Source organism: Pan paniscus, chromosome 15 (genome assembly GCF_029289425.2).
Source record: "Pan paniscus chromosome 15, NHGRI_mPanPan1-v2.0_pri, whole genome shotgun sequence".
NCBI lineage: Eukaryota > Metazoa > Chordata > Mammalia > Primates > Hominidae > Pan > Pan paniscus.
The window spans coordinates 52,844,291-52,869,514 of NC_073264.2; the positions used below are offsets into that span (position 1 = coordinate 52,844,291).

Genomic DNA, 25,224 nt, shown 5'->3' on the forward strand with positions numbered 1-25,224 from the left:
TCACCTGTGGAGTGAAGCTCAGGCTCCCATGCATAACCTAGAAACTCTCCAGATTATAGTCCTTGCCAGCCATTCCATCTTCCTTTCTGGTTGTCCTGCACCTTGAACTTTAGGCTCTGGCAACATCCAGCCATTGGTATGTCTCCATACTTACTGTGGTGTTTCATGCTTCAGGTCTTTCTTCTTGCAGTTCCTTTAGCCAGTGAAGCCCCTTTCTGTTTGACCTGGCTAACTCCTACTCATCCTCCGAGACTCAGCCCAGGTGTCGCTCCTTCTGGGCAGACCATCTAGGTGCCCAGTGCTCAAGAAGAACCTGGGAATAGTGTTTTACATCTTATTTTAAAATGATTTATTTCTTGCTCCCAGTAAACTGTTTCTTAGTGTGTTCTGAAAGACGGGCATAACCTTAACCTTTTCTATTTCATCAGCTCTTCATATTGAGGTACTCAGTAATTTTTTGTTGTGTGACTTAGAGTGCTTCATTTTTTTGGAGAGAAATCACAATGTCTGTCAAACTATTGCTGTCTGTAGCATGTTTGCATTCTCTGGTTGTCATCAGGTGCTCATTGAATATTGATTATTGAAATCCAGTTAGTATGCCAGGGCAACCAGTGTGCTGAGATATCAGTTTCCCCCACCCTTGGGATCACCAAAGCCATCTGCTTTAGTGCCCTTACAAATACTGTTTTCAATGTGCTTTTGACCTGAAAAAAAGGTTGATAAATAACTGATTTAACTGATTACCATGTGAAAAGAACCTGGAAAGAAAAATCTGTGTAACTTGAGTTCTTAGCAAAACTTGACAACTGACTATTAATTCATCATATTTAATTCTCTGTAACATATTCAATAGGAAGAAACAAAATGTCAATATAAAGACATTTTAAAACCAAAAAGTCTGTAATTTTTAAATTTTGATTATTTTAAGCACGACTCTTTTGCTCACATTGCATAATTCTTTCCATCTGTTAAGTTCCTTATGAAATCAGCTAAGACTTTAATCAACACCTTTCTCTTAGCCTGCAGCTGCTGGATACTATATATTTGACATCTGAAAGCCCAGAGTACTGTCTGATGAAAATCTAAGTCACAGTGAATCACAATGAGTGTTTGAATGAAACGGTTTTCTCATAAGTATTCCAGCAGTGTTCATATCAGCCTCTTATGCAAGAACCAAAAATATTTTAGAGAATTTCTCCCAGTCCCCTGCCTTCTTTTGATTAACATTTAGAACCTCCCAGTCTGTGGCTGTAATTTTCTTAAGAGTTAGGTAGGATCCAGAACCTGAAGATGTGCCTACTATAGATGTATTTCATGGTACCAAGTATAAACTTGCAAGTATAAACAATTATGTGTACAAAATTATGAAAGTTTGTGTAGTGTTTTTCTCTTGGTGACTTTAAAGCAAAGATAACTTATTTTTCCTATTTGTTGTGATTTTTCTTCTTAGGTATTCAGCAGTACAACTAAATTGACTCTATGGCTTCTAGTATTAGCTGATTTAGCCTAGTAACATAACAGATGGTGAAAACAGAATGAATTTTCAATGCAAACCAACCAGTTTACATGGCCTATTTTAGCTTCTCATTCTTTCATCATTTTGGGGGTGGGGGTAGAACTTACATCTCTCCAACAAATGTTGCATTGCACACCCCTTGTATCCCAACAGGTTGTTTCCAAGAGGGGGAAGGACTACATCCTGAAGCACATTCCAAACATGCACAAAGATCAGTTTGCACTAACAGCTTCCGAAGCTCATCTTAAATATATCAAAGAGGCTGTCCGACTGGATGACGTCGCTGTTCATTACTACAGATTGTATAAGGTATGAAACGGCAACTAAATCTTCAGCTTCTGAGAAAAAAACATCTTCTCAATAGGATTGAGAAGGAAAACCGAAGGATTTCATTTCCATTAAAAATTATTTCATTTTTTACATGCTTTTAAAAGAGTTTCATTGAACTGCTTTTTGTTATTGCAGGTCAGTCTTGGAGGCCATGGTGCTCTTCCTCTGGCCTGGAAGCGGGGTGGAGTATTTTTCAATGGTTCTAATAGTGAGATGACAATTGGCTATAAGATGTTAATCTGAGTTTTTCAGTGATTATGGCATTGTTATTTCTCTCCTCCCCAAATCTGCTTTTCTGCTTTGGGGAATAGCATTTGCAACTTCTTTGATAAGTAATTTTTAATATTCCTCAAAGTGAAGCTATACCTGCATTGTATCCGTCAGTTACAAGAACATTACCACATTACCACAACAGGTAATGTTTATGGAGTCCTGTGTTTACTGGGCACACGTTATATGTGTTTTTTTTTAATCCTCATAACTTTATATGAAAGGTACTTTAATCTTTATTTTACAGACCAGGAAACTGAGGCTTAAAGAGATTAAATGAATCACCTAAGATCACAAAACTAAATGGCAGAGCCGGGATTTAGTCAAGGCCTTCTTGATAACATAGGCTGTGAGCCTAAGGCACTGTATTCCACACGTTCCTCACTCTCGGAAGTTACTCTGCTTTGGGTCCCGTGTATCTCTAGCCTCGTTTTTCCTTTCTGGGGCAGAGGTCACACACCCAAATAACAACTGGGGCCATGCTCTGCAGGGAATCACTCACAGTACTCTATGTCATCTTGTCTTCTCTTCCCCTCCTCCTCCTAACCCCTTTCACTATTCCATAAGTGCCACTTTGTTGGCAAGAACTCCTGAATACCCACTTAAGTATTCAAAGGTATATTCTCAAACCAAATGGATGAAGTGGTTAAGAGCACTGTAAGTTGAGCCTAACTGCCTAGGGTTGAATCTCAGTTTGGCCTCTTACTATGTGACCTCAGGCAAGTTACTTACTTAACCGCTCTGTACTTCAGTTTCCCCAGAGTTAAAGGGGACAGCAACATACCTGCTTTTTAGGATTGCTGAATACTAAAGGAATTGTTGGATGAAAAACTGCTTAAAACAGTGCCCAGCACATGTTAAGCATGATGTTAAGTTGGCTGCTGTTACCATTACCATTGATAGTATTATGCTTGTTATCTCTACTTTGCCTTTTGTGGTAGGATTAGCATAGCTAGACCATTGGAAACTGGGCTTTAGTTTGGATGTATTGCTCAGTAATCTTCTTAGCTGGTTCAGAAAACTTAAGGGACCAACTGATGTTTTTTCTATCTCTCTTCTATGCCCAAGAGATGCATTATTAATGCCCCATCATCCTTGAAAGGCATAATTGAGTTCCATAAGATCTCTTTGGCTAAATTTCTAAAGGACCGAGTTGTAATTTTTTTTTAGCCTGAAGAGATTTTATTTGTGACACCTCAATTGACACAAGAAGATGCAAATAAATGACAGTTTTGATAATTAGTTTATATTTTAAAATGTATTAGAAGTATGAATGATATGTTGGAAAGAGTAAGAGTGTGGCTTTGGAATCAGATGTCAATTAGAAACCCTATGTCACTACTCGCTATAGCTGGGATCCTAGGCAACTATAATCCTGAGCTGTCTATTAAGTGGGGATGATACAATATGCTTCACAAGGTTGGGAGGCTTTGGTGAGATAATGAATCTGAAATAATGAGGTGGAATACCTGGCACATTAGTGAGTGCTCAATAACCATTAATTGCTTTTTGCCTTATTTGCTGGGGAAGCTTGCTATTTTAAAGAATCCTATTAAGAAATAAGAATCTTTTGTTGAAGTAGATATCCCCAATTTATCTTCTGTGTAAAACTTAATTTTCAAGTTTACTTAAAGTATGGCGCTTCTGAATTGCATAGAAAATGACTCTTATCTGCTAAAAAGATTTTTAGTAAAAATGTAACATAATGAAGTGGGGGAAAAGATATTGGCTGATTCACAGTTTTTATTCTTTGGAGAAATTCAGTGGCAGCCATTAAATCTGCTTCATTTAGGGGCTGCTCATAAACGGGAAATAAGGTAGACAAAGGACAAGGGAACATTCTGGAAAAAAAAAACCCGTTTTGTGCCCCTTTCCCACCAATATATACCGTATACTTGAAAACCAGCATTTTTATGAGCATAGCCTTATTTTGGAAAGCAATCTGTACATCCTTGAAAGCGAAATTGACCAAAACTCATATAATGATGGATTAGTTTCTCCTCTTAAAGCTTATGCTATATGTGTTTTTCTTGATGTAAAAATATACTAGTTGGAAAGAAACAGCCTAAATAGTAGAAATAGGCTGTGTCTTATATTTATAATGCCAGGTGAGGACACATTTTTTAAAAATATTTCATCCCATGTTCATGGGAAAGCTGGCACTCAGCTTAAAAAGATCTCTGCATACTCATTGTGTTTATTGGGAAATCTCATAATGAAAATATTTACTTAGTAATTCATTTCTATTTTGAACTTTATACACTATATATACTTATTACAGATGAGCACTTAAAGGATGTGGCTGAATTTTAAAGTAAATTTTTAATTGTGGAGTTTTTTTTTTTTCCCTTACGCTCGTTGTAGTTTATTTTCTACAGTTTATGGTTTAGCTGGTAGATTGTGTATCATATTGGCAAGTGATCATTGAACTTCTTAAAAATAAGTATTGCCAAACTATCTGAATACAACGCTTGTACAGCTTTATTATCCTCATGAGAGAACCTTAAATATTTGGTCACTTGCCCCTAATTTTGGCTACAGAGCTGGAAGATGTGCCCAGTTTTAAACATATAAAGTCTTATGCATCTCAGAATATAACTATTACATTTGATTTAAGATTCTAACATCTGAGAAAAGAGTAATTATGAGATGGAAGGTTAAAAAAATCAAACAATGCAAAAGCAGCAAAAATAGCCTTGTTAACTGGAGTTGTCAATAACAAGTATTTAGAATATTGTCAGATATAAAAGTGTATGTAATATAGTGAAAACACTAAAACTTTGAAATCTCAGGAATTTAAAAAGTAGAATATACCATTCTTGATTTAATATGTGCCCATGGTTTTCTTAATTCTTGTAGGAAACTAGGTATGTGGAAAGGCTTGAGCAAAGTTATTTTAAGTCAAAAACTTTTCAGTCCTGAATTTCAATCCTGAAATGTTTCTTTGGTGCTAAATTGTCCACTGTAGAAAAAATATATAAAAACATTTAATTTTTTATAAAATCCTATTCCTACAGGATAAAAGGGAAATTGAAGCATCGCTGACTCTTGGATTGACCATGAGGGGAATACAGATTTTTCAGGTTGGTAAATGAGAATTGTGTCAAATGCCGTCAGCCATGTCTTATGTTTACAGCATGCCTCTGTGGTCCTGCCACAGGTTCAGTAGTTCATTTTTGGCCACTGGCTGGTCATCATTTCCCATTTGTCTAGCACAGATGTGGATGATGTAGGACGGATGAAGTGACTCAGCCTCATTGTTGACAGTAATAAGAAATAACAGAAAACAATAAGTAATAAGAAATAACAGAAAACAATAAGCCAAAGATTAGCCCAGGTTCATCACTAACAGGTCACTAACAGATCATTAATATCCAAACGTTTCTGTGTGTCAGTGATTTTAAATATCCTTTTATCCTTTGGAGCATTTGTAAGTGGAAAGAAAAACAACATTTTAATATTGTGCCTGACCAGACATTTTAATTTCCGTTATACTTTAGTGATGAAACTTACCCCTTAAATAAGTAGAAACTGTCACCTTTTAGCAGGTGAGACAGTGTTATCCTGCAGCCATCAAAAAGGGAGACAGATACCTCTTTCAGCAAGACACAGGAAAGTGAAAGGATGTCTTATCTTTGATGTAGGCAAAATATCCAGTTATGAAAGTCTGAGCGCCTTATTGCATCTCTTGAATACCTGAGTCCTTTGGACTTTTTATTTAAATTTAGGCATACACCAGAAGGGAAAAGATTGCCTTAAAAGGGTTAGTTAATACAGTCACACAGGAACCAAAAGCCACAGAATTGTTATCATGAATCTTTTAATTACTGTCTGTATTTCTCCAAAGAGATGTGGGGGCTTTTTTCAGATTTTAATTACTGTATTTTGGTTTTCAGGGAAAGAAGTTAGAGCCATTTTACAGTATCTATCATTTTTCCCATTAACTCCATATGCATATTCTTTTCACAGAATTTAGATGAAGAGAAACAATTACTTTATGATTTCCCCTGGACAAATGTTGGAAAATTGGTGTTTGTGGTAAGTTTAAAATAACTGGCTTAAAAGAAAAGTCTCATTAATTGCTTACTTTTTTGGGTTTTTGTTATTTTTTGTTTTGTTTTTAAACAATATTGTCTCAGGCACAAAAGCTGTTATTTTTAAGAAGTTGACACTGAAGATAATTTGCTTTCTTGTATTCTAATGCATGTGCTATAGATTCGTTGTCACACATATCAGTAGTGAACTTAAAATCAAAGAATCTTACAGTAAAGACTCTTATAGCAAAAGAAGTTAGTAATTTTAATTTATGTTTGGTCCGTAGCACATGACCCTAAGTTATTCTAGTTGCAGAAGGTATTTCGTGTAGAGGTTAGCCAGTTCTTTTGAAAGTTACCTCTCTTGAGCAAAGAATAAAGAATTATATAAAAAGATGTTTCTATTAATATTTGACTATTTAAAACCCATTATTTTAAAGAGAGGTCTGCAGTTCTTAACATGAAAAATACTCTTACAATATTGAGAATGATACATTTTCTTTTGTTAGAGCAACGTCTTGATTTTTCACAAATATTTCTCTTTTGCCAGCTATATCCATTTTTTGGTAGGGTTCAAAGAATTATAGTTAATAATGTGTACATTTGGTCATAAAAATTCATAGTTCTGGCCGGGCACAGTGGCTCACTCCTATAATCCCAGCACTTTGGGAGGCCAAGGTGAGCGGATCACCTGAGGTCAGGAGTTTGAGACCAGCCTGGCCAACATGGTGAAATCCTGTCTCTACTAAAAATACAAAAATTAGTTGAGCATAGTGGTGGGCACCTGTAATCCCAGCTACTCAGGAGGCTGAGGCATGGGAATCTCTTGAACCCGAGAGGCGATGGTTGCCATGAGCCAAGACCGCACCATTGCACTCCAGCCTAGGTAACAAGAGTGCAACTCCATCTCAAAAAAAAAAAAATAATAATAATAGTTCTGCTTTGTTCAGAAATTACTGAAAAAAATACATGAGGAAAGGAAGATAAGGATTTGTAGACATGGGCTTCTCTCCTGTAAGAAAGTTGGCCTATGTAAATAAAGGGCCATTTCTCCTGCTAGGATATATAGCTCCATGAGGCTATATTGCAAATAGAATGTGGGCATTGACTCCATGCTGCCCTGTAAGTCAAAAGATGTGTTTCTGACTTCACATTACTTTAATTACTTGGGCACGATTCAATCTGATTTCACTTTACTTATACATTACATGGGGCCTAACCTGTCTCCTCCTAACTGGCTCTTTTTTGTTTCAAGCTATTTGTGAAAGGATCTGAGCTGTTTGAAAATGAGCAAATTATGACGCACTTGCCCCTTTCATGCCCCAAATTAAGTTATAATAAAGTACATTTATGAAATTGAGGGTTTTTTAGGGTCCTGGACTTGTTGCTTACTGAATCTGTTTGTGTATTGCACTTATCTGAGGAGTCTTTTTTAAAGATACATATTTTTGGGCCTCATCCTCCTCCTCCAGGAGTAGAGATGAGGAATCTATTTTGACAAGTTTCTCAGATGATGCTTCTTGAAGCCAACTCAGCTCTGCCTAGCTGTATGACCTTGAGCAAGTTACATAAACTCTGTGCCTTGGTTTCATTCTAAAATGTAGATAATTAACTCCCTCCCTAGACTTGCTTTGAGGATTAAATGAGTGGATACATGCTTAGTGCTCAATAAATGTCAGTTGTTACTATTTCAGTATTGGGGTCCACTGGTAGTTCCTTTAAAATGAGGGAAATCTCAGAGATTTAAAAAAAAACACCTCCATCTTATCCCTGTCTGGGCTATACAAGCCCATACTGCTCCATACAGACCTTAAGGTGTGTAGTTAGAATATGCCTCCGTTCTTGCTTTACCTCCACTCTCTGGCTGAGAATCATTATATCTGAAATATTCCTTTTTGTATTTCGGCTGCCCTATTCATTATTAGGAAACTTAAAAGAGTTCATAATATCCCATAACTGTAAGAAACTTTGTCAAAGCCTTGCCCTCAACTTAGGACTTTATCTTAGTGATCAGATTTGAAGAATGAGATTCCTTATATGTCTACTGATAGCTGTTCTTGTTCTTTCCCATCTCATCCCTCCAACTACCAGCTCTCTCTATGTTTAGCTAGGGAAGTTTTCCATTTCTTCTAAACCCCAAATAGATATCCTGTATTGTTCACTATATAACTCCTTATTTATTTATTTCCAATAATTTATCATAAACTGTTATTATTTTGTGTGTTTCTTTGCCATTTCTCCTGCTGGGATATATAGCTCCATGAGGGTAGGAACCTTGTCTGTCGTATTCACTGCCTATTTTTTTTTCAGTGCCTAGCAAGGTGTTTGGTACATTTTAAGTGTTCAATAAATATTTTAGAATTGGTAAATAATTTAGAATCTTTTAGAATTGGTTGCCTTGTTGCTGAGTTAGGGTGTTGGGATTATATTTGATGGTTCTTTTATGATGGACCCTTCTCTTCTGCATTATTCAAATAACCTGACCAGCCAGAGAAACCAAAGATATTCCTCAGCTGTTTTGGATAGTCAGTGTTTACTGACAGACCCTTGTGGCTAGATGCTTTCCTGAATTTCTGGTCATCCCCTGTCCTGTGACATTTTTGAAAGGAAAAACAATAATTTATCCCACAAGGAATTTTAAATGAAACTTTATACATTTCAGAATCTATAATTTTCCTTACTAAATAGGAAACAAAGGGGACTTTAGCAAATCAGAGATTTTTCTTCCTGAATTTGATTCATGGTTTCCTTCCAAAGGGTAAGAAATTTGAGATTTTGCCAGATGGCTTGCCTTCAGCCCGGAAGCTCATATACTACACGGGGTGCCCCATGCGCTCCAGACACCTCCTGCAACTTCTGAGCAACAGCCACCGCCTCTATATGAATCTGCAGCCTGTCCTGCGCCATATCCGGAAGCTGGAGGAAAACGAAGGTATTGCAGGGTCTGGGGTGTGGAAGCAAATTGTACCTTTGCCACCTGTGGCCTCTTACTCTGAATGGGGGTTTTGAGCTCCTACAGAATTGGATTTTGGGACTGGGACACTCCAGATTGAGAGCAGCATTACTATTTACATCTCAGTATTTCCAGAAGGCAAAGGGTTAGGCTTGAGCCCCACCTACCGTAGCACTTATTCAGAATATCTGAGGTGACTCCATTTAGCTATCTCTCAAGTACAGTCTCTAAGGTTTTCCCATGCCTGACTTGAAAATACTTGCAAAAAGCCACCCATAAAGGCACAGGGCAAGGGTTTATCTGCAACTCAGATTTTATCTGCATTTTAGAGCTTTGTATTTACACTGACCCACCTTAGTGCTATTATCCACAGGTGGTCTGGAATTCTTTCCAATGTGATTATTTCTTAGGGTTAGAGTGACAATAAAGGTAGGTCACAGATGTGTCTCCAGCCTCTGATTGACGGCTGGGAGGCCCCCAAGTCTGTTCTAGCAAGAATGCCAAACAAAGGAGAGGGAAGTCAGCTGGTCCTGTGGGGCCTTTGCTGAGATGCAGATGAAATAAAGCAGTCTATCTGGGGCCTCAGAGTACTGGACCCTGAAACGGGGATCATGTCAGGGTGGGAAAGAAGGCAGTGTTAAGGGTCTGTAACATCCGACTTCAACTTTACATTAATCTGATAGCCCTTTATCTTGAGTTGTGGCACCCTGGATTTCCTCCATTTAACACACCCCAACTCTAATCCTCAAAACTGCTACATTACGTATTTGGGTTTGTTTTTTTTTTAATGCTTTGGGGTTTTGTTTATGCTTTCAAAGATTTGTTTTGCAAAAACTAGTTTTACAAATTCATGTTGTAGTAATATCTAACAGTAATTTGATTAGATCGGATTTGGTGTATTTGTGTGAATATCAGCGTGAAGATTCATATTTTAGGTTCATGTCTGAGACAAGTTTTGACACCTCAGACCTCATCTTTCCTTTAGAAACCAGGCAAATACCCATCCTTTTTTTTTTTTTTTTTTTTTTTTTTTTTTTTTTTTTTTTTTTTTTGAGAGGTTGTCTGGCTGTGTCACTCAGGCTGGAGGGCAGTGGTGCAGTCTCGGCTCACTGCAACCTCTGTTTCCAGAGATCAAGCGATTCTCCTGCCTCAGCCTCCTGAGTAGCTGGGATTACAGGCGTGCACCACTGGGCCCAGCTAATTTTTGTATTTTCAGTAGAGACTGGGTTTCGCCATGTTGGCCAGGCTGGTCTTGAACTCCTGACCTCAGGTGATCTGCCCACCTTGGCCTCCCAAAGTGCTGGGATTACAGGTGTGAGCCACCACACCCGGCTCATCCTTTCTTAAACAAACAAAAGACCTTATAGAGGTTTGTGCTTCTGATAGATTTCTCTCAGAAATTCTCTGTCAATCCAAATGAGACCCGATTTGGCAATTCTTTTGTAATTTCGTAGCGATTAGAACATGAATCATTCCCCACTGTCTGCCACAAACTGCCTGTGTCTTCAGAGAGAATTGGTATAACTGTCAGGTGTATTGGCTTCGGCTGCTGCTAGACTGCCACTTCTTCTCCACGATGACTCATCAGTGTAACAAATATATCTCTCCTATGCTGACATGAATATGAAAAGGAATTCAGATGGGGACAGGAGGAGGATGAAGAAGCAGGAGAACCTGTGAGAATAGGTGACATAATTAGGTGCAGAGCCCGTAATTTGCCAAGTCAGCTTCATTCCTAAACGTCTAACATGGCACCTTGAGAAGTTGATTTGTTCTATCAGCTTTCTGCCTGCAGCATTTTAGTACATTTTTTTTTGTTCAGATGACCTTAAGAGTTCCCTTCAGAGCCTAAAAGAATTAATGACCTTCCTCTATAGGTTCTAAGGTAAAAATTGCAAAGAATTTTGAGTTTTCAGAGAGACAGAGCGTTGTTCATTGCCAACCATAGTACCAAGTGTATTCGGAGGCTTAAGTGAGTAGGGGTCTTTGTTTATTTTGTGCTGCTGTAACAAAAGACCGCAGACTAGGTAAGTTCTAAAGAATAGAACTTTATTTCCTCACAGTTCTAGAGGCTGGGAAGTCCAGGATTTTTGGGCCAGCATCTACCAAGGGCCTTCTTGTTACTTCATCCCATGATGGAAGGTGGAAGGGTAAAGAGAGGGCGAGAAAGAGTAAAAGGGGGCCAGACTCCGCTTCTCATAATGAACCCACTACTGCAATAATGGCACTAACCCATTCATGAAAGCAGAGCTCTCATGATCTAATCATCTCTTTAAACTCCCATGTCTTACTACTATGATATTTGATATCATATGATTTATGATAGCAATTAGATTTCAACCTGAGTTTAGGAGGGAATAGACATTCAAACCATAGCAGTAGAGGAATGAAGAAATGACACATGCTTAGTTTCTTCTACTTAGAGGTTTTCCAGGTCTGAAAAAGGCCTGAAATTAAGTTTCTCTGGGTCAACTTTGGCCTGAATCCAATGATCTCACCCCCATTTAAGGGCTCTATCATTTTAACATGAAAAGCCCTTTTTTGGGCATTAGTTTAGCAAAAAACAGCATAAAAAGAGTCTGTGTTTTTCTTAATTTTATGTAGAGTCACCTCGTCTAAAACATTATTTTAGCATTTTAGTAGAAAATGATCACAAGGATTTTTCCATAGGGTTTAGAAGAGAAACAAAAACATGCCTTGCATCATTTAAAAAAATGTTAAAGCCTAACTTTATTCAACAGCTGGAGCTTATTCCTAGGATAAGTAGTCACATTTACTGCATTATTTTCCAAAATAGTGTATGAAAAACCTCATTGTCTCTGGGCTTTTACAACAGAGGGAGTAAAAAGAGCACAGGCATGTTGATGATCTGCACTGTTGACACCAGTGATTATTAGGGGGATGAGAGGTTGCATTTTACATTTCTTAGAAAACATTTCAGAATTATTTAATGTTTCTCTCAGTTTGTAACTGAACGGTGTGAAGCTTCCTAAATGTCTGGAAAGGGTCTGGTACAGCACTAGGGAGGGAAGAGAAGCCAGCCATGTGGAACACCCAGGCCATGCTAACATGTTGACAGGAATAGGTAGAAAACAGGCTGGCAAGTACTTGTCTTCTTTTGAGCATACTAGTGAATATAGAGGAACTATAGTGACCTCTGAACCTATCAGGAAGTTGAGAGTAAAAAGGCTATATGTAAAGATACAGAAAAGCTTTTAAATTATTAGGTCCACAATTCCTAATTATTTTAGAACAATGGAACTCCAACAACTTAGAGATTTTACTTTTTTCTCTTCACTTGCCACTCATCCAAGGGCCACATGGCTATTACTGTGAAACCACAGTGAATAAAAACTACAGTAATTTTTGCAAACTGCTTTAGCTGTCCACCTTCATCTCACACCTGCTGATTCAGAAGATGGGGATTGTTAGGCCCCAGTCTGCTCCGTGCATGGATGCATTTTTGTTGTGATGATATGTGCGTGGAGCTCTGGTGTCTGGTTTCAGCCTGCTTTCTGTGTAGCAACACATACTCACCTTTGTGTTTCAGCCAGTTCCTTAGAACAATGTGAATAGGCTGGAACCTGGAAATGTGCACATAGCCTTCTCCGAGCATTTTTTTTTTGCATTTTGCATCCTAGAAGGCGCATCTTTTCTTTCTCCTCCTGCTCATTTTCTCTCTAGGGACCCTGTGATGATTATACTTCCGAGCTGGATTCAGACATCAGGCATGCAAGTATTTTCACTTAACCAAGAAACAAGACAATTAAAATCCATTAACAGGCCCCTGAGAACCCAATTAGTCTACTAGTTTCTAAAATCAGATCAACTTCACATTCCCCAAATGCACTCTCCATTTTTAACATTGTTTTATTGTATTATTTCTCACCAGTATTAAAAAGGCAAGGAATCTAAACTTCTTCCTTGTTTTACATTTCTGACCTGAAAGACAAGAATAATATTTTTGTGTCAGTTGAGTTGTAACTGGCAGCTGGGTTGTAACTTTGTGCCTTAATGGAATGGTTAGTTTAGTATGTAATAAAAGAGACTTTGCAGTGTTGTGTGTCTGACTGCGTTAAAGAACAGCACTGACATGTGAAATCAACAGCTTTACCAGTCAGAGTTGGAAATCATCAAACCAGTAGTGATTACTGGTATTTTCTAAGTAGATGATAAAGCCTCACTAATTCAGCCTAAGTGGAGAAAATCAATCTTATATTAATGAAAATCCAAATTTTAGAATATTCACAAGAAATTCTCAGAAGAATAGTTTTATTTTAAATTGTATTCAGCAGCTAGAGCTAAGCTAACAGTGGAACAAATTGAACAAATGAACAAATAAAATGAATGGCAATTAGCATAATTGTATTTATTAAGTAGTCTTCTAGAGCAGTGCTTCTGAAATTATCTGCAGAAAAGGGCCAGATTTTTAAAATATTTAATATGCTATGGATACTTTCGCAAAATTCAAAATCACATTGGTGGCTGTCATGGCAATGTCACATAGCTCTGGAAGTTTCTAAATGTTCATATCACTCACTGAACTTATTTCACTATGGACCAATAAATTTGCAGACAAGAAGTGGTCTGTAACTACACTTTAAATACCACTCTTCTTATACTGCCTGAAGCTTTCAAAAAACTAAGTAGTTTAAATATCCCCCTCAAATCTGTTGCACTGGTTTTTATTCATTTTTCAGTCTTCTGAAGTCAAATTCCTATCTAAATTATTACTACTTTCCAATCACTAGATTCCGAATTTGAAGTTATCCTTGTTCTTGGCCTGATGAGTCACTTAAACTCACCAGCCGTTCCTTCTGTCTTGGTTAATGAACTGTGTTCCCCACCACATAGAGAAGAAGCAGTACCGGGAATCTTACATCAGTGACAACCTGGACCTCGACATGGACCAGCTGGAAAAACGGTCGCGGGCCAGCGGGAGCAGTGCGGGCAGCATGAAACACAAGCGCCTGTCCCGTCATTCCACCGCCAGCCACAGCAGTTCCCACACCTCGGGCATTGAGGCAGACACCAAGCCCCGGGACACGGGGCCAGAAGACAGCTACTCCAGCAGTGCCATCCACCGCAAGCTGAAAACCTGCAGCTCAATGACCAGTCATGGCAGCTCCCACACCTCAGGGGTGGAGAGTGGCGGCAAAGACCGGCTGGAAGAGGACTTACAGGACGATGGTAACAGTACTGTCCCCTCACTGGCTCTCTGTTTAGTCTCCCAGTTTTTTCAAGCATTGGTTCTATAGAACTGGTGTCTGGAGAGCAACTTTAGGCAGTAGTAATAGAGTGGAAGAGGTGTCTTGTTGTCTTCCCCAATGACTTGGTTGAGTTGCTTATGTTTGGCTGTGAACAAAACATCCCTCTAGTTGTGATCCTTTGCGGCCACAAGACTGGATGGTTGTAGACTCAAAGTCTTAGCTGTTTCTATGAAGTAGATTGGAAATTAGTCCTGCTGCCCTTGTGTCTGTATTTCTGCTTCCCAGATTAAATAAAACAGTGGTTAGGACAGCACAGTGGAGTGCAGTAATAGTGACAGAAACATCTTGAACTTCTGGACCCCTCCCCACAAAGTAAAGATTGGAGTCCATGCCATTGAGTTACTTAGTAATGTTTTTCTGAAGCACCTCCCGTGTAACTAGAACTATAGGGAGGATAAAAGAAATATAGCACCTGGCTGATAGGAACTTACTGCATGTTAAGGAGATAAGATGAATCCTATGGCTTATCTTAGCCAAACTTAACATTTGTGTCCCTCTTTTATATTATTTTTCTGTCTCAAATAAGTGCTGTAGCATTCAGGCTTGACGGAAAAGATAGACTTTGTTAAAGAAAAGTGCAGACCATCTTTTTGGTTTCTGTAGAATTTGTGTGGCTCTCAAGTCACTCAGTGCCAGTGCCCTTTAGGCAGCTATGGACATGGGGGGCTTTGTGAACTGTCATCTGCCTGTGTCAGTGAGCCTTGCTTTGGCATCAGGCAAAGGGCCCATCAGTTTTGGTTTGTCCTTTGTCATTGCAGCAAGGTAGTATAGTTTTTCTTCTTAAAAAATACAGAATAATTGGCAAATTATAGTATTAAAACACATATAGGTAATGCAGCAATCCGATAAGAAAGAACAAGTAGGCCAGGCATGGTGGCTCACACTTGTAATCCCGGCACTTTGGGAGGCCAAGGCAGGCGGATCACGAGGTCAAGAGATCAAGGCCATTCTGGCCAACATGATGAAACCTCATCTCTGCTAAAAATACAAAAATTAGATGGGCGTGGTGGCGCGCATCTTTAGTCCCAGCTACTCGGGAGGCTGAGGCAGGAGAATCGCTTGAACCCGGGAGGCGGAGGTTGCAGTGAGTGGAGATCACACCACTCCAGCCTGGTGACAGAGTGAGACTTCGTCTCAAAAAGAAAGAAATTGAGAAAGAAAGAAAGGAGGGAGGGAGGTAAGGAAGGAAGGAACAAGTAGTACCTGTTGAAAATGGTCCCAGGAAGGAAGGAAGGAAGGGAGGGAGGGAGGAAGGGAGGGAGGAAGGAAGGAAGGAAGGGAAGGAGGGAAGGAGTAAACAAGTAGTACCTGTTGAAAATGGTCCCTGGAGTTTCCTATTGGAGTCTCATTAGCAAATTTATTTTCAAATAGGAATAATTACATAGCCACCCTCAAAATATGGTTGCATATTATGATGGTCATTTCCCTTTTTGTCATTAACTATCTTTTTCTTCTTCTGTGTCAGAAATAGAGATGTTGGTTGATGACCCCCGGGATCTGGAGCAGATGAATGAAGAGTCTCTGGAAGTCAGCCCAGACATGTGCATCTACATCACGGAGGACATGCTCATGTCGCGGAAGCTGAATGGACACTCTGGTGAGCTCTTACGGGAAGTTATTCTTCCTTGGTAGCGGGTTATCCAGGACTGAAAAACACATGCCTCAGAAAATAGAAGGGGTGAGCTGGGGGCCCTAGACCAGAGACTGGACTGCACTAAGAGTCTCTTCAGGTCAGTGTTGTAAACTGCAGGATCCTATGCCTTCTGTGGAAGGCAGGGAAGAGGAGAAACACCCAGGACTGGGAATTAGCATTTTGTGCTCCATGCTTTGGACAAAAGGTAGTTGAACAGTAGGGTTCTCTTTATGTTATGCTGTGTCGAGAATCATATAATGTATCTGGAAGGCCTTGTAGACCCCTTCAGTCTGGCCTCCTTTTTACAGATAAGTTAACCTATAGTTCAAAGAGGACAAATCCAACATGGCTAGAAACAGAAGTAGGCCTCCAGGTTTTTGGGGTTTTTTTGTTTTTTGTTTTTCCCACTGTGTTATACTGGTAGAGGAGTCTGGGAGGAAAAGTGTCAAGATGGGTTGACCTAAAAAGACACTCTTAAATTCCATATTCGTATGAATTCCTGTAGAAAACATGCATTCCCTATAGTTATATAATACATCATATATATTTCTGTTACATGTTAGATACTATCTTTAAAAAACGGCAGCAGTATCAGTTTTGTTTATAGACATCAGTCAGATCTAACTGCTTTTGTCACACATCATGAATCAGTCTGTTCTTTAGAGAAATATGCCTCAGGAACCAGCACTATTGAAATGGCCCCTTCCAGCTTTGATTGAATGAAGGGCCTGACTGAGGTAGCCTGTCCCTGCTCTGGCAAATCCACAGCTCCTGATGTTCATCGAGCCTCTTCCTCCAGGTGCCAGGCACTGGAAATCAGAGAGGAATCAGACCGATACACAGTCACTACCATCCTGGCACTTAGTCTTCAAGAGCAGGAGGCATCTTTTATTTCAGAATTCTGTTTGCTAACCCAACAGAACCCTGGCTTCCCAGACCTGCCTGTAGCTGCAGAGAATCATCTCTCTGACCAACACTGACTCATTAGGCTGCTTACCCTAAACATGCTTAGAGTTCATATACCAAACGTTGCCCCTTTTTGCCCATGTACTTTATGATATTGAATTTTCTCCTATAATTACATTTTAATTTAAATTCACAGTTATATGCACATTATAGGTCCATGTATATAGCTCTGTGTGTATATGCTTGTGGAAAGGAAATGGTCTAAAAACTGTGTATGCCGCAGTGCCTTTGGGAAGGGAGGTATGAGGGAAGCTGACCTGGACTTTGCGTTTATATGTTTCTGCATTTAATTTTTATAAGACTGTTAATTTTAAATAGAAATAAAATTTAAGTAAAAAACCTGGCTGTTTAAGAAGATTTATATATAAAAAAGTTTGTTGAAATGTTATAAAAATAATTAAAGAATGAGTGGTAAGGCCAGGTGTGGTGGCTCACACGTATAATCCCAGCACTTTGGGAGGCCAAGGTGGGTGGATCACCTGAGGTCAGGAGTTGGAGATCAGCCTGGCCAACGTGGTGAAACCCCATCTCTACTAAAAATACAAAAAAAAAAATTAGCCGCAGGCCTATAATCCCAGCTACATGGGTGGCTGGGGCAGGAGAATCGCTTGAACCCAGGAGGCAGAGGTTGCAGTGAGCCGAGATTGCGTCACTGTACTCCATCCTGGGCAACAGAGTGAGACTCTGTCAAAAAAAAAAAAAAAAAAAGAAAGAAAAAGAACAAGTGGTTAAATTATACCTTATTCATACAATGGTATATAACCATTAAATTTGAGATTTTCAAACAGTATTTAATAACATAAGAAGGATAGTTAAGATAAACAGTAAAAATTATATAAAATGTCATCTAATTAAAAACAAGAATATTTATCTGTGTATTTAAAAAACGTAAAACTATTAATAGCCTTTTATTTGGATGTTAGGGTTATAGATGATTTTATTTTCTTTCTTACATCATCTTAGTTTTCTAAATTCTCTATTAATTTGAGCATTTAAACGTTGCTTGTAAAACATTCAGCTAAGTACTCGCCTTGGCAGCACATACACTAAAGTTGCAGTGATACAGAGAAGATTAGCATGGCCCCTGTGCAAGGATGACATGCAAATTTGTGAAGTGTTCCATATCTTTCAAAAAAAAAAAAAAACACTCAGCTAAGATTGAGTAGTGATAAAGTGTACCACACTGTCTTTCATTCTTACAGAGTTTGATAGGGGTTGGTTAAGTGTTTTGAGCATCAGCTCGGTGTTGACTTTTCCAGTGGTGGGTCTGAGTTTGGAGAAGACTCTTTACAGGCATGATAGCTGAGGGCACATTTACCAGGAAATCGAAAAGGAACCATGACAACTTGTTTAAAGGTTTAATGCTCTTTAGAAGATAAAGATCGTTTGAGATCCTTTACTAAAGCCATTTGTACTAACTCCTAAAACATGAGTATCCCCTGAGTTTTAAAAGTGTCTACTTGTAAACCAGTAATGTCTTCATATTTCATGTTTCAATTGAACTAATTATTGAATACTTAATATGTTTATGGCATATGCTAGACACTGAGTCATTATGAGATGTTTCTAAAGAGTTAAGGGGTAGAACACAAGTCATTCTGTAGACTACTAGCAGTAGTTGAATAAGAATCACATTACTTAAAGGGTTTTTTGTTGTTTTTTTAAGAAGCCATTTGGCCTTATGGATCTAGGGCTTGACCTGTAGTACACTTGCTTCATCCATTGGCAAGAAAAATTTCAGCGGTGTTCACTTACACCTCTAGTTCTTACTGGTAATTTTACCTTCTGAGACATGTTTCTACTCAGTGCTTCACTCATATGCCAGTCACATAGGGAAATGTCAGCCCTGGATTTCTGCTTCTGAAATTTTAGCGGGTTTCCACCGAGTGCTAAAGTGATTAGGTTAGGTGCTCTGTTGTTCTCAAAGACCCAGTACTGAATTTTCACTGTGGCCTCCCAGTTTGTCTCCTCCCAGGGGGATGTGCTGCAGGAGGTATGTGCCAAGTGTCCCATCACCCAAAAAGAGCTGCCGTGAACTGAGTGTATCCATGTATAGTCCTGTACCTCACCCTTTTATGCATTCACTGTGTAATTATTAAAACTAGCAGGCAGGTGCTGTTATTGGCCCGATTTTATACGAGAAGGAGACTGAGACACTGAGAGGCTAAGTAACTGGCCAGGACACATGGCTAATTAGTTATCTGGGCCAGGTTCCAGCCAGATCTATCTGACTTCAGAGGCCAGAGCCCCCACAATTCACCACTATACATCCAAGCCGAACCAAATCTAGAAGGCATGTGTTCAGTAAGGGTTAAGTTTAATGTTGCTGCTGAATAGAAAGGGGAAGAGGGGAAGCTTTATGAGATGCAGTAAATAGGCTGCTTTACACCTATAGTCTTTGCTTCTTGTCTGTAACTTCATCATAAATAGCTTAATTAGAAGTTTGTTTTAGAAAATTCAGACTCTAAACATCTTCCTACACTCTAACCCTACATTGACTCATTAACCTCTATTTACTGTAAGATGAGAGAGAGAGTGTGTGCTGTTCTGGTTGTCTGCCACCAAAGAGTCACAGTGAAACTTTTTGGTAATGGTTAATATTTGATTTTTCATTCCTGATAGCAATATGTCAGAATATATGGCAAGAGGTGTGAATAATTTGAAGTATTTATTGTTTTTATCTCTGTGTTTTATTTCAGGGTTGATTGTGAAAGAAATTGGGTCTTCCACCTCGAGCTCTTCAGAAACAGTTGTTAAGCTTCGTGGCCAGAGTACTGATTCTCTTCCACAGGTATTAAAGGAATTGAAAAATATCAATTAGGAAACTGAAGTTATAGAAAATTTTAAGTAGTAACTTACATTTATACAAATGAGCAAAAATTAAAAACCCTAAGGAAATGATCCTTCCTAGATACGTACATTCTAGCTTTATTCTGAATTTATTTCCATCTTATTTGCTAGTTCTGCTTATCTTTGAGTTGATTTTTACTTAGATAAATTATAGGTTTTGCTTCACATTTTATATGGTTGGGAAACCTCTGTTCTTCAGACTTCAGGCGAACCACGTGTGCACATGCATGTGTCTGTGTGTGTTGCTTGTCCTCAACCTGGGAGAATAATATTTTTTGTCAGTGTGTTCTGGCAGAAATGTTTCCACACTCTGGTTATTCCATTCAGATTGAATTTTCAAAGTATGCTGAGCCTAGAGCATTTGACAACCTGTGATCATTGGTTAAACTATTAAATGTCCAGCAATATAGATAAAATACTCTGAAACTCATGGTTTCAGCATTTGGATGTAATGTATGACTAATGGCCCTAATTCCTGAGCACTTCCTCCCTCCTCCTGCCTTTCTTTCTTGGGCTCTCTTTGTGTCTTGTTTTTTTCCCTTCTGTGTGTGTTTCTCTTTTTTCATTTGCATTCTGGCTCTCCTTGTCCCCTACTTTTCTCTTCCTCTTTCCTCCCTTTTTTCTCATTTGTCTTTTCTTTCTCTTACTTGCGTTGAAGTAACCATAATGTGAAAATGATGTTTATGAAATATTTTCCTGAAAACTGCAATGAGTAATCTACTCTTAAGAGATGTTTCTGGGGCACAGCTGATAGTCAGATTCCACACGTACACTATGGGGAGAACTTTGTGTGCCTTCCTTGAGAGTTTGTGGGGATGACCAAATGATTCTATGTGTGAAATCCTGTTGGAGTCTGGGAAGACTGCATCAGCACAAGGGATCACTCGGATGTGACACTTCGTACTAAAACATGCTTCTGGAACTTTTGCCTCTAGCAAAAATTGTATCTTATTCTAACAGGGTTGTCCTTTGTGGTGGGAAGCAGCAAAATTTAAAGATATAATACCTGGTTTCCTTAAATAACCCATTGCATATCTTCCATTCATATAATTATCAGAATCATTTTTAACCTATTTCTAATACCACCTCTTGGGATAATAAAAAAAAGTCTGCCCCCTGCTGTGTACAGCATTTGGCGGAACCCCCCCCCACCCCTGACTCGTGTTCGGCAACTTAGTCCTGGTGCCTGCCTCCCAGCCTCTTCAACACCAAGAACACCCTATATCCTACCCAGCACCAAGAACACTTTATATTCAACCCAAGAATTCTGGCCTTTTAAAGAGGAAAACTGTGTTTCTTGGTAATAATTGGTTTATTTTCCTATTTCTTAATAAAATAATAACAGACCTTGGCCTAAAAGGTCTGAATTGCCATATCCTAGTGAAAAAAAAAAAACGGAAGCCATGTCTTTACCTATATGACCTTATTTCAAGATAATTACTTGATTTCTGAAATGCTAGGGATAGTTGGATTCCTGTTGTATTTGCACCTCTGTGCTTTGGATTATTTATCTGTAAAATGAGGAGAATGATAGTGCCTGCTTCCTAGGACTGTTAGGAAGATTAAATGAGTTAATGCATGCCGAGTATTTAGGTCAGGGCCTGGCACATAGTAATTGCTCGGTAAATGTTAGCTGCTATTATTACTGGTGGAGGTGGTGTTGATGATATATTTCCCCATACAGCCCAGAAACCACAGATGGGAAACCACTTTCTAACATGTAAGGATTACTTAACCTTTTGTGGTTCTGTAGCATCTCTCTTTACAAGGCAAATATTCTAACCTTTCACTTTAAAGTTGTTTCAACCTTCCCTTATCTTGCAGACTATATGTCGGAAACCAAAGACCTCCACTGATCGACACAGCTTGAGCCTCGATGACATCAGACTTTACCAGAAAGACTTCTTGCGCATTGCAGGTCTGTGTCAGGACACTGCTCAGAGTTACACCTTTGGATGTGGCCATGAACTGGATGAGGAAGGCCTCTATTGCAACAGTTGCTTGGCCCAGCAGTGCATCAACATCCAAGATGCTTTTCCAGTCAAAAGAACCAGCAAATACTTTTCTCTGGATCTCACTCATGATGAAGTTCCAGAGTTTGTTGTGTAAAGTCCGTCTGTGTGCAGCTGTACAGGCAGCTTACTGTTTGCTAGAGGATGCGAAAGTCATAAGTTCTTTACATATTACTTGTGCCATATCTTCTTCACCCTAAACATAGCTCTTTCTTTATAATATTTGTGATGATGGAAACAAAAGCCTTGGAACAATTGCACTTTAAGTATTACACAGAAGTAAAAGAACTACAGAAAATGTACAGCAAGACAAGTGCCCGGAAGTTCACTGATCCTTCAGAAGGAAATGCGCTTTACTGATTGCAAAGCCTTCAGAATATTGGAGTGTGGTGTGTTTGCTCATCTGATGCTTTTTAGTTCAGTTACATGTAACATCACATTTTTTTATCACGTGAAAGATGTTAGATTTGTTTGCTTATAAATTTTTTACCACTCCCACATAAAATGCTCATAGTTTGGGAGAGGAAAGAGGGAAGATTCTCTCTTCTTTTAACAGAGAGATGGTTGCTCTGTATACCCATTGCTTCCTCCCTGAGGCTGTCCCAAAGTGAACACTGATGGAGTGGTCAAAATCATAAGGTTGTAGCAAGCCAAAGATACGTACGTGACGGAAGCACATAAGCAATAAGCAGAACACCAGAAGTGCATGCTGTGATGCCTGTGACTCCTTCATCCCGCTCAGTGCCATGTCCTCTTCTGTGATCTTCCAGAAAGCTCCAGGATTCATTTGAGTTCCACATCCAAGTAACAGATGAATTATATTCATGTTGTAATGCATTTTGTGGAGTTTACAAAACCAGTGTCTGTTAAAACTTTGGAAAATGTCTTAGAAAACGTTGGTGCTTGGTGATGCTTTATTTGTTTAATTATCAAGAACAAATTATGGCAATGCTAGTTTCTGCTTAACCAAAATACTCTGTGTATATATTATACATATATAAATACATGGGATTGTGTATGTCTATATGTGTTTAAAGCTTACTATGTCTTCATTTTGGCTTCCATGACTATCTTTTATACATGGAATTCCTTAAGATTGAGAATATGTCACTGAGTGAATGATACCTGCAGACAGTCAGTTGATATATGTAGAGTTCAGAATGACTGCTTTCTCATGTGCCTTTGGCCATGATTCTCAACACTGATTGTATAACAGAATTTTGGGGGGAGCTTTTAAAAAATAATGACTGAGTCTCCCACCAGACCGATTACATCATTCTCTTGTGGCGGGACCCAAGTAGAATTGCCTTTTCTTTTAAAGTTCTCCAGATGGAGCTAATATGCAACAAAGTTGAAAACCACTGATCCCGGGGGTGTCTTTTGTTAATTTTGAAGTAAAAGTGTACAGAAGACGTAGTGTATGAGAAAGGGCCATTTTTAAGACAGTTACCTGTTGTGCTGCTGTTACAATATATAATGAAACCAAGTCAGGGGAGTGAATTTATCAATCTTTTGATGTAAAGTAAAAACGTTGTTCACACTTCAGGAGAGAACTTCATAGCACAATGTCTTTCTATAAGATATTTTTAATGATTTAGTATTTTACAACATTTGTTTACCATATTTTGATATACCATTTTTTTCTATCTGCCCAGTTTTATTAAAAAAACTATTATTTTCTAAAGAAACAATCATATTTTTATACAAAATTATGTTTTCAGGTAACGAAATAGATTTAGGGTACAGTGGAACATAAGCAGTGTTACCCCTGGCTGGGAGTCAGTATTATACAACAAATGGTGAGCTGGAACATGCCCTGTCTGTGCTGTCCCTCCTGTGCTGGGTCGCGGATGTGTAGGCAACATTGCCTTATCACGCTAGGTTCACCTGACACTTTAAAAGGAAAAAAAGTTCCATAGAGTTCTGTGGTCACAAAATTGTTTTGCTTTTATCAAATACTTTAATAGAACCAAAGTTGCAGATATTGGAATGTATGGAAGTATCTCAGTCTCTGCATAAGAGGATTAAAGTATGAAAGGATCATTTAATGACTGTTTTACTTATAAGTCATTAAGTAATCCACCATTTCTTATGGATGACGCTTAAGCCTGGTGAGGTTTGTACTCTAAGGAGCCCGGATCATAATGCAGTGCATTTCCTTAGCCCTTAGAGTTTCTTGCAAACATTTAAAAAAAGACATATTTAAGAAAGAAAGATAAAGAAAAAACATATTTAATTACTGTAAACAGGTACTGCTTTATGTTTATTTTCTCTCTACTTCAACCAAAATCAGATCTTTAAGGTTTTGCTGACATTGTTGGTGGTTTTGCACATGTTCTTTCTAATTGGATTTATGAATAGTCCTATGGGTTTTCAAAGATGAATCATGCTAAGAACACTTCTGCTTTTTGATCCACTGTTTGCAGCAGAATTATATATATGTATAGGAAAAATCCTCTTTGAATAATCCATATTTTGTATTTGGAAATTGTTTTTAAAAATAAAAAGGAAAGGAAATATATAAAGCTGTTATTTATTCTGCATTTCTTACATATCTATCACTTGTCAGTATACCCGTTTTGGTATATATTGCCTCTGCACATCTACATTTGTATATGCAACAGTGAGCTTTATATCTACATAAACTGTAAATAATCCTTTCTGTGAAAGGATCATCATATCAAGATGATACCAAAAGTATGTAAAAAGAAACCTGCATTATTTTGTAATTATTTCTTACAGATATTTCATGGTAAGATTAGCAGTCAATAAAGTTACTTTTTTGCCTTTAAATTGCCTTTTTGATTATTAGAGCTCTCAAGCGAGAAGCATTAAGGAGTGACAGTGTTTTCTTCATGTTCTTTGCTGTAATGGAGCACAGTAAAGGACAACAAGGTTCCATGTGATAGTATTCCAAGTAAAACAGTCCTGGTGGTGACGATGGTAATAGCTGATGCTGAGTACTACCATGTGCCAGACCCAGTTTCACATGTATTCAGATTTCATGTGTTCAGTCATTTAATCCTCATATCCCCATAAGGCAGGTACTATTATTATTCTTAGTTGCAGATGTGAAGGAATCAAGCTTCCAGGAGTTTGTGGTAGTCAGCCACTGTTGAGTTCAAATTATGGAGCTGAAAAAAACTCTCCTTTAAAAAGAAATATTTTAACTAAAATAAGTAACTTAAACCTGAAAACCGTCATCATTGGACTGTTGGTTTAATTATAAAATGAACAAATGGTTGCATTTAAAAGCATGCATTCACAAAGCTGAACGTGAGGGCAGCATGGCATTAAGGAAAGAGCCCAGAGTTGAGAGTCAACAGCATTCTGAAAAGCCCCAGCTCTTTTTCTGAAGGGAAATCCATTACCTTCTCTTTGCTCCACTTC

At 38.5% G+C, this 25,224-nt stretch overlaps 1 protein-coding gene and 1 non-coding gene across 11 annotated transcripts in view; both read left to right on the top strand.

Annotated features, from left to right (window-relative positions):
- Window positions 1-24,627, top strand: part of FRMD6 (FERM domain containing 6) — a 366,574-nt gene extending 341,947 nt beyond the window's left edge. For all 10 annotated transcript variants that reach the window (XM_063596208.1, XM_055097578.2, XM_003831718.4 and 7 more), the window contains 8 exons: window positions 1,670-1,825; window positions 5,134-5,199; window positions 6,086-6,154; window positions 8,908-9,082; window positions 13,958-14,293; window positions 15,839-15,970; window positions 19,672-19,763; window positions 21,647-24,627. In XM_063596208.1, the coding sequence (XP_063452278.1) occupies window positions 1,670-1,825; window positions 5,134-5,199; window positions 6,086-6,154; window positions 8,908-9,082; window positions 13,958-14,293; window positions 15,839-15,970; window positions 19,672-19,763; window positions 21,647-21,931 (1,311 nt within the window). In that variant the 3' untranslated portion in view covers window positions 21,932-24,627. The remainder of the gene's footprint in view (window positions 1-1,669; window positions 1,826-5,133; window positions 5,200-6,085; window positions 6,155-8,907; window positions 9,083-13,957; window positions 14,294-15,838; window positions 15,971-19,671; window positions 19,764-21,646) is intronic.
- LOC112437146 (U6 spliceosomal RNA) lies at window positions 17,995-18,101 on the top strand. Its single transcript, XR_003025796.1, has one exon. It is a non-coding gene; the product is annotated as a U6 spliceosomal RNA (small nuclear RNA).
- Window positions 24,628-25,224: the final 597 nt, after the last annotated feature.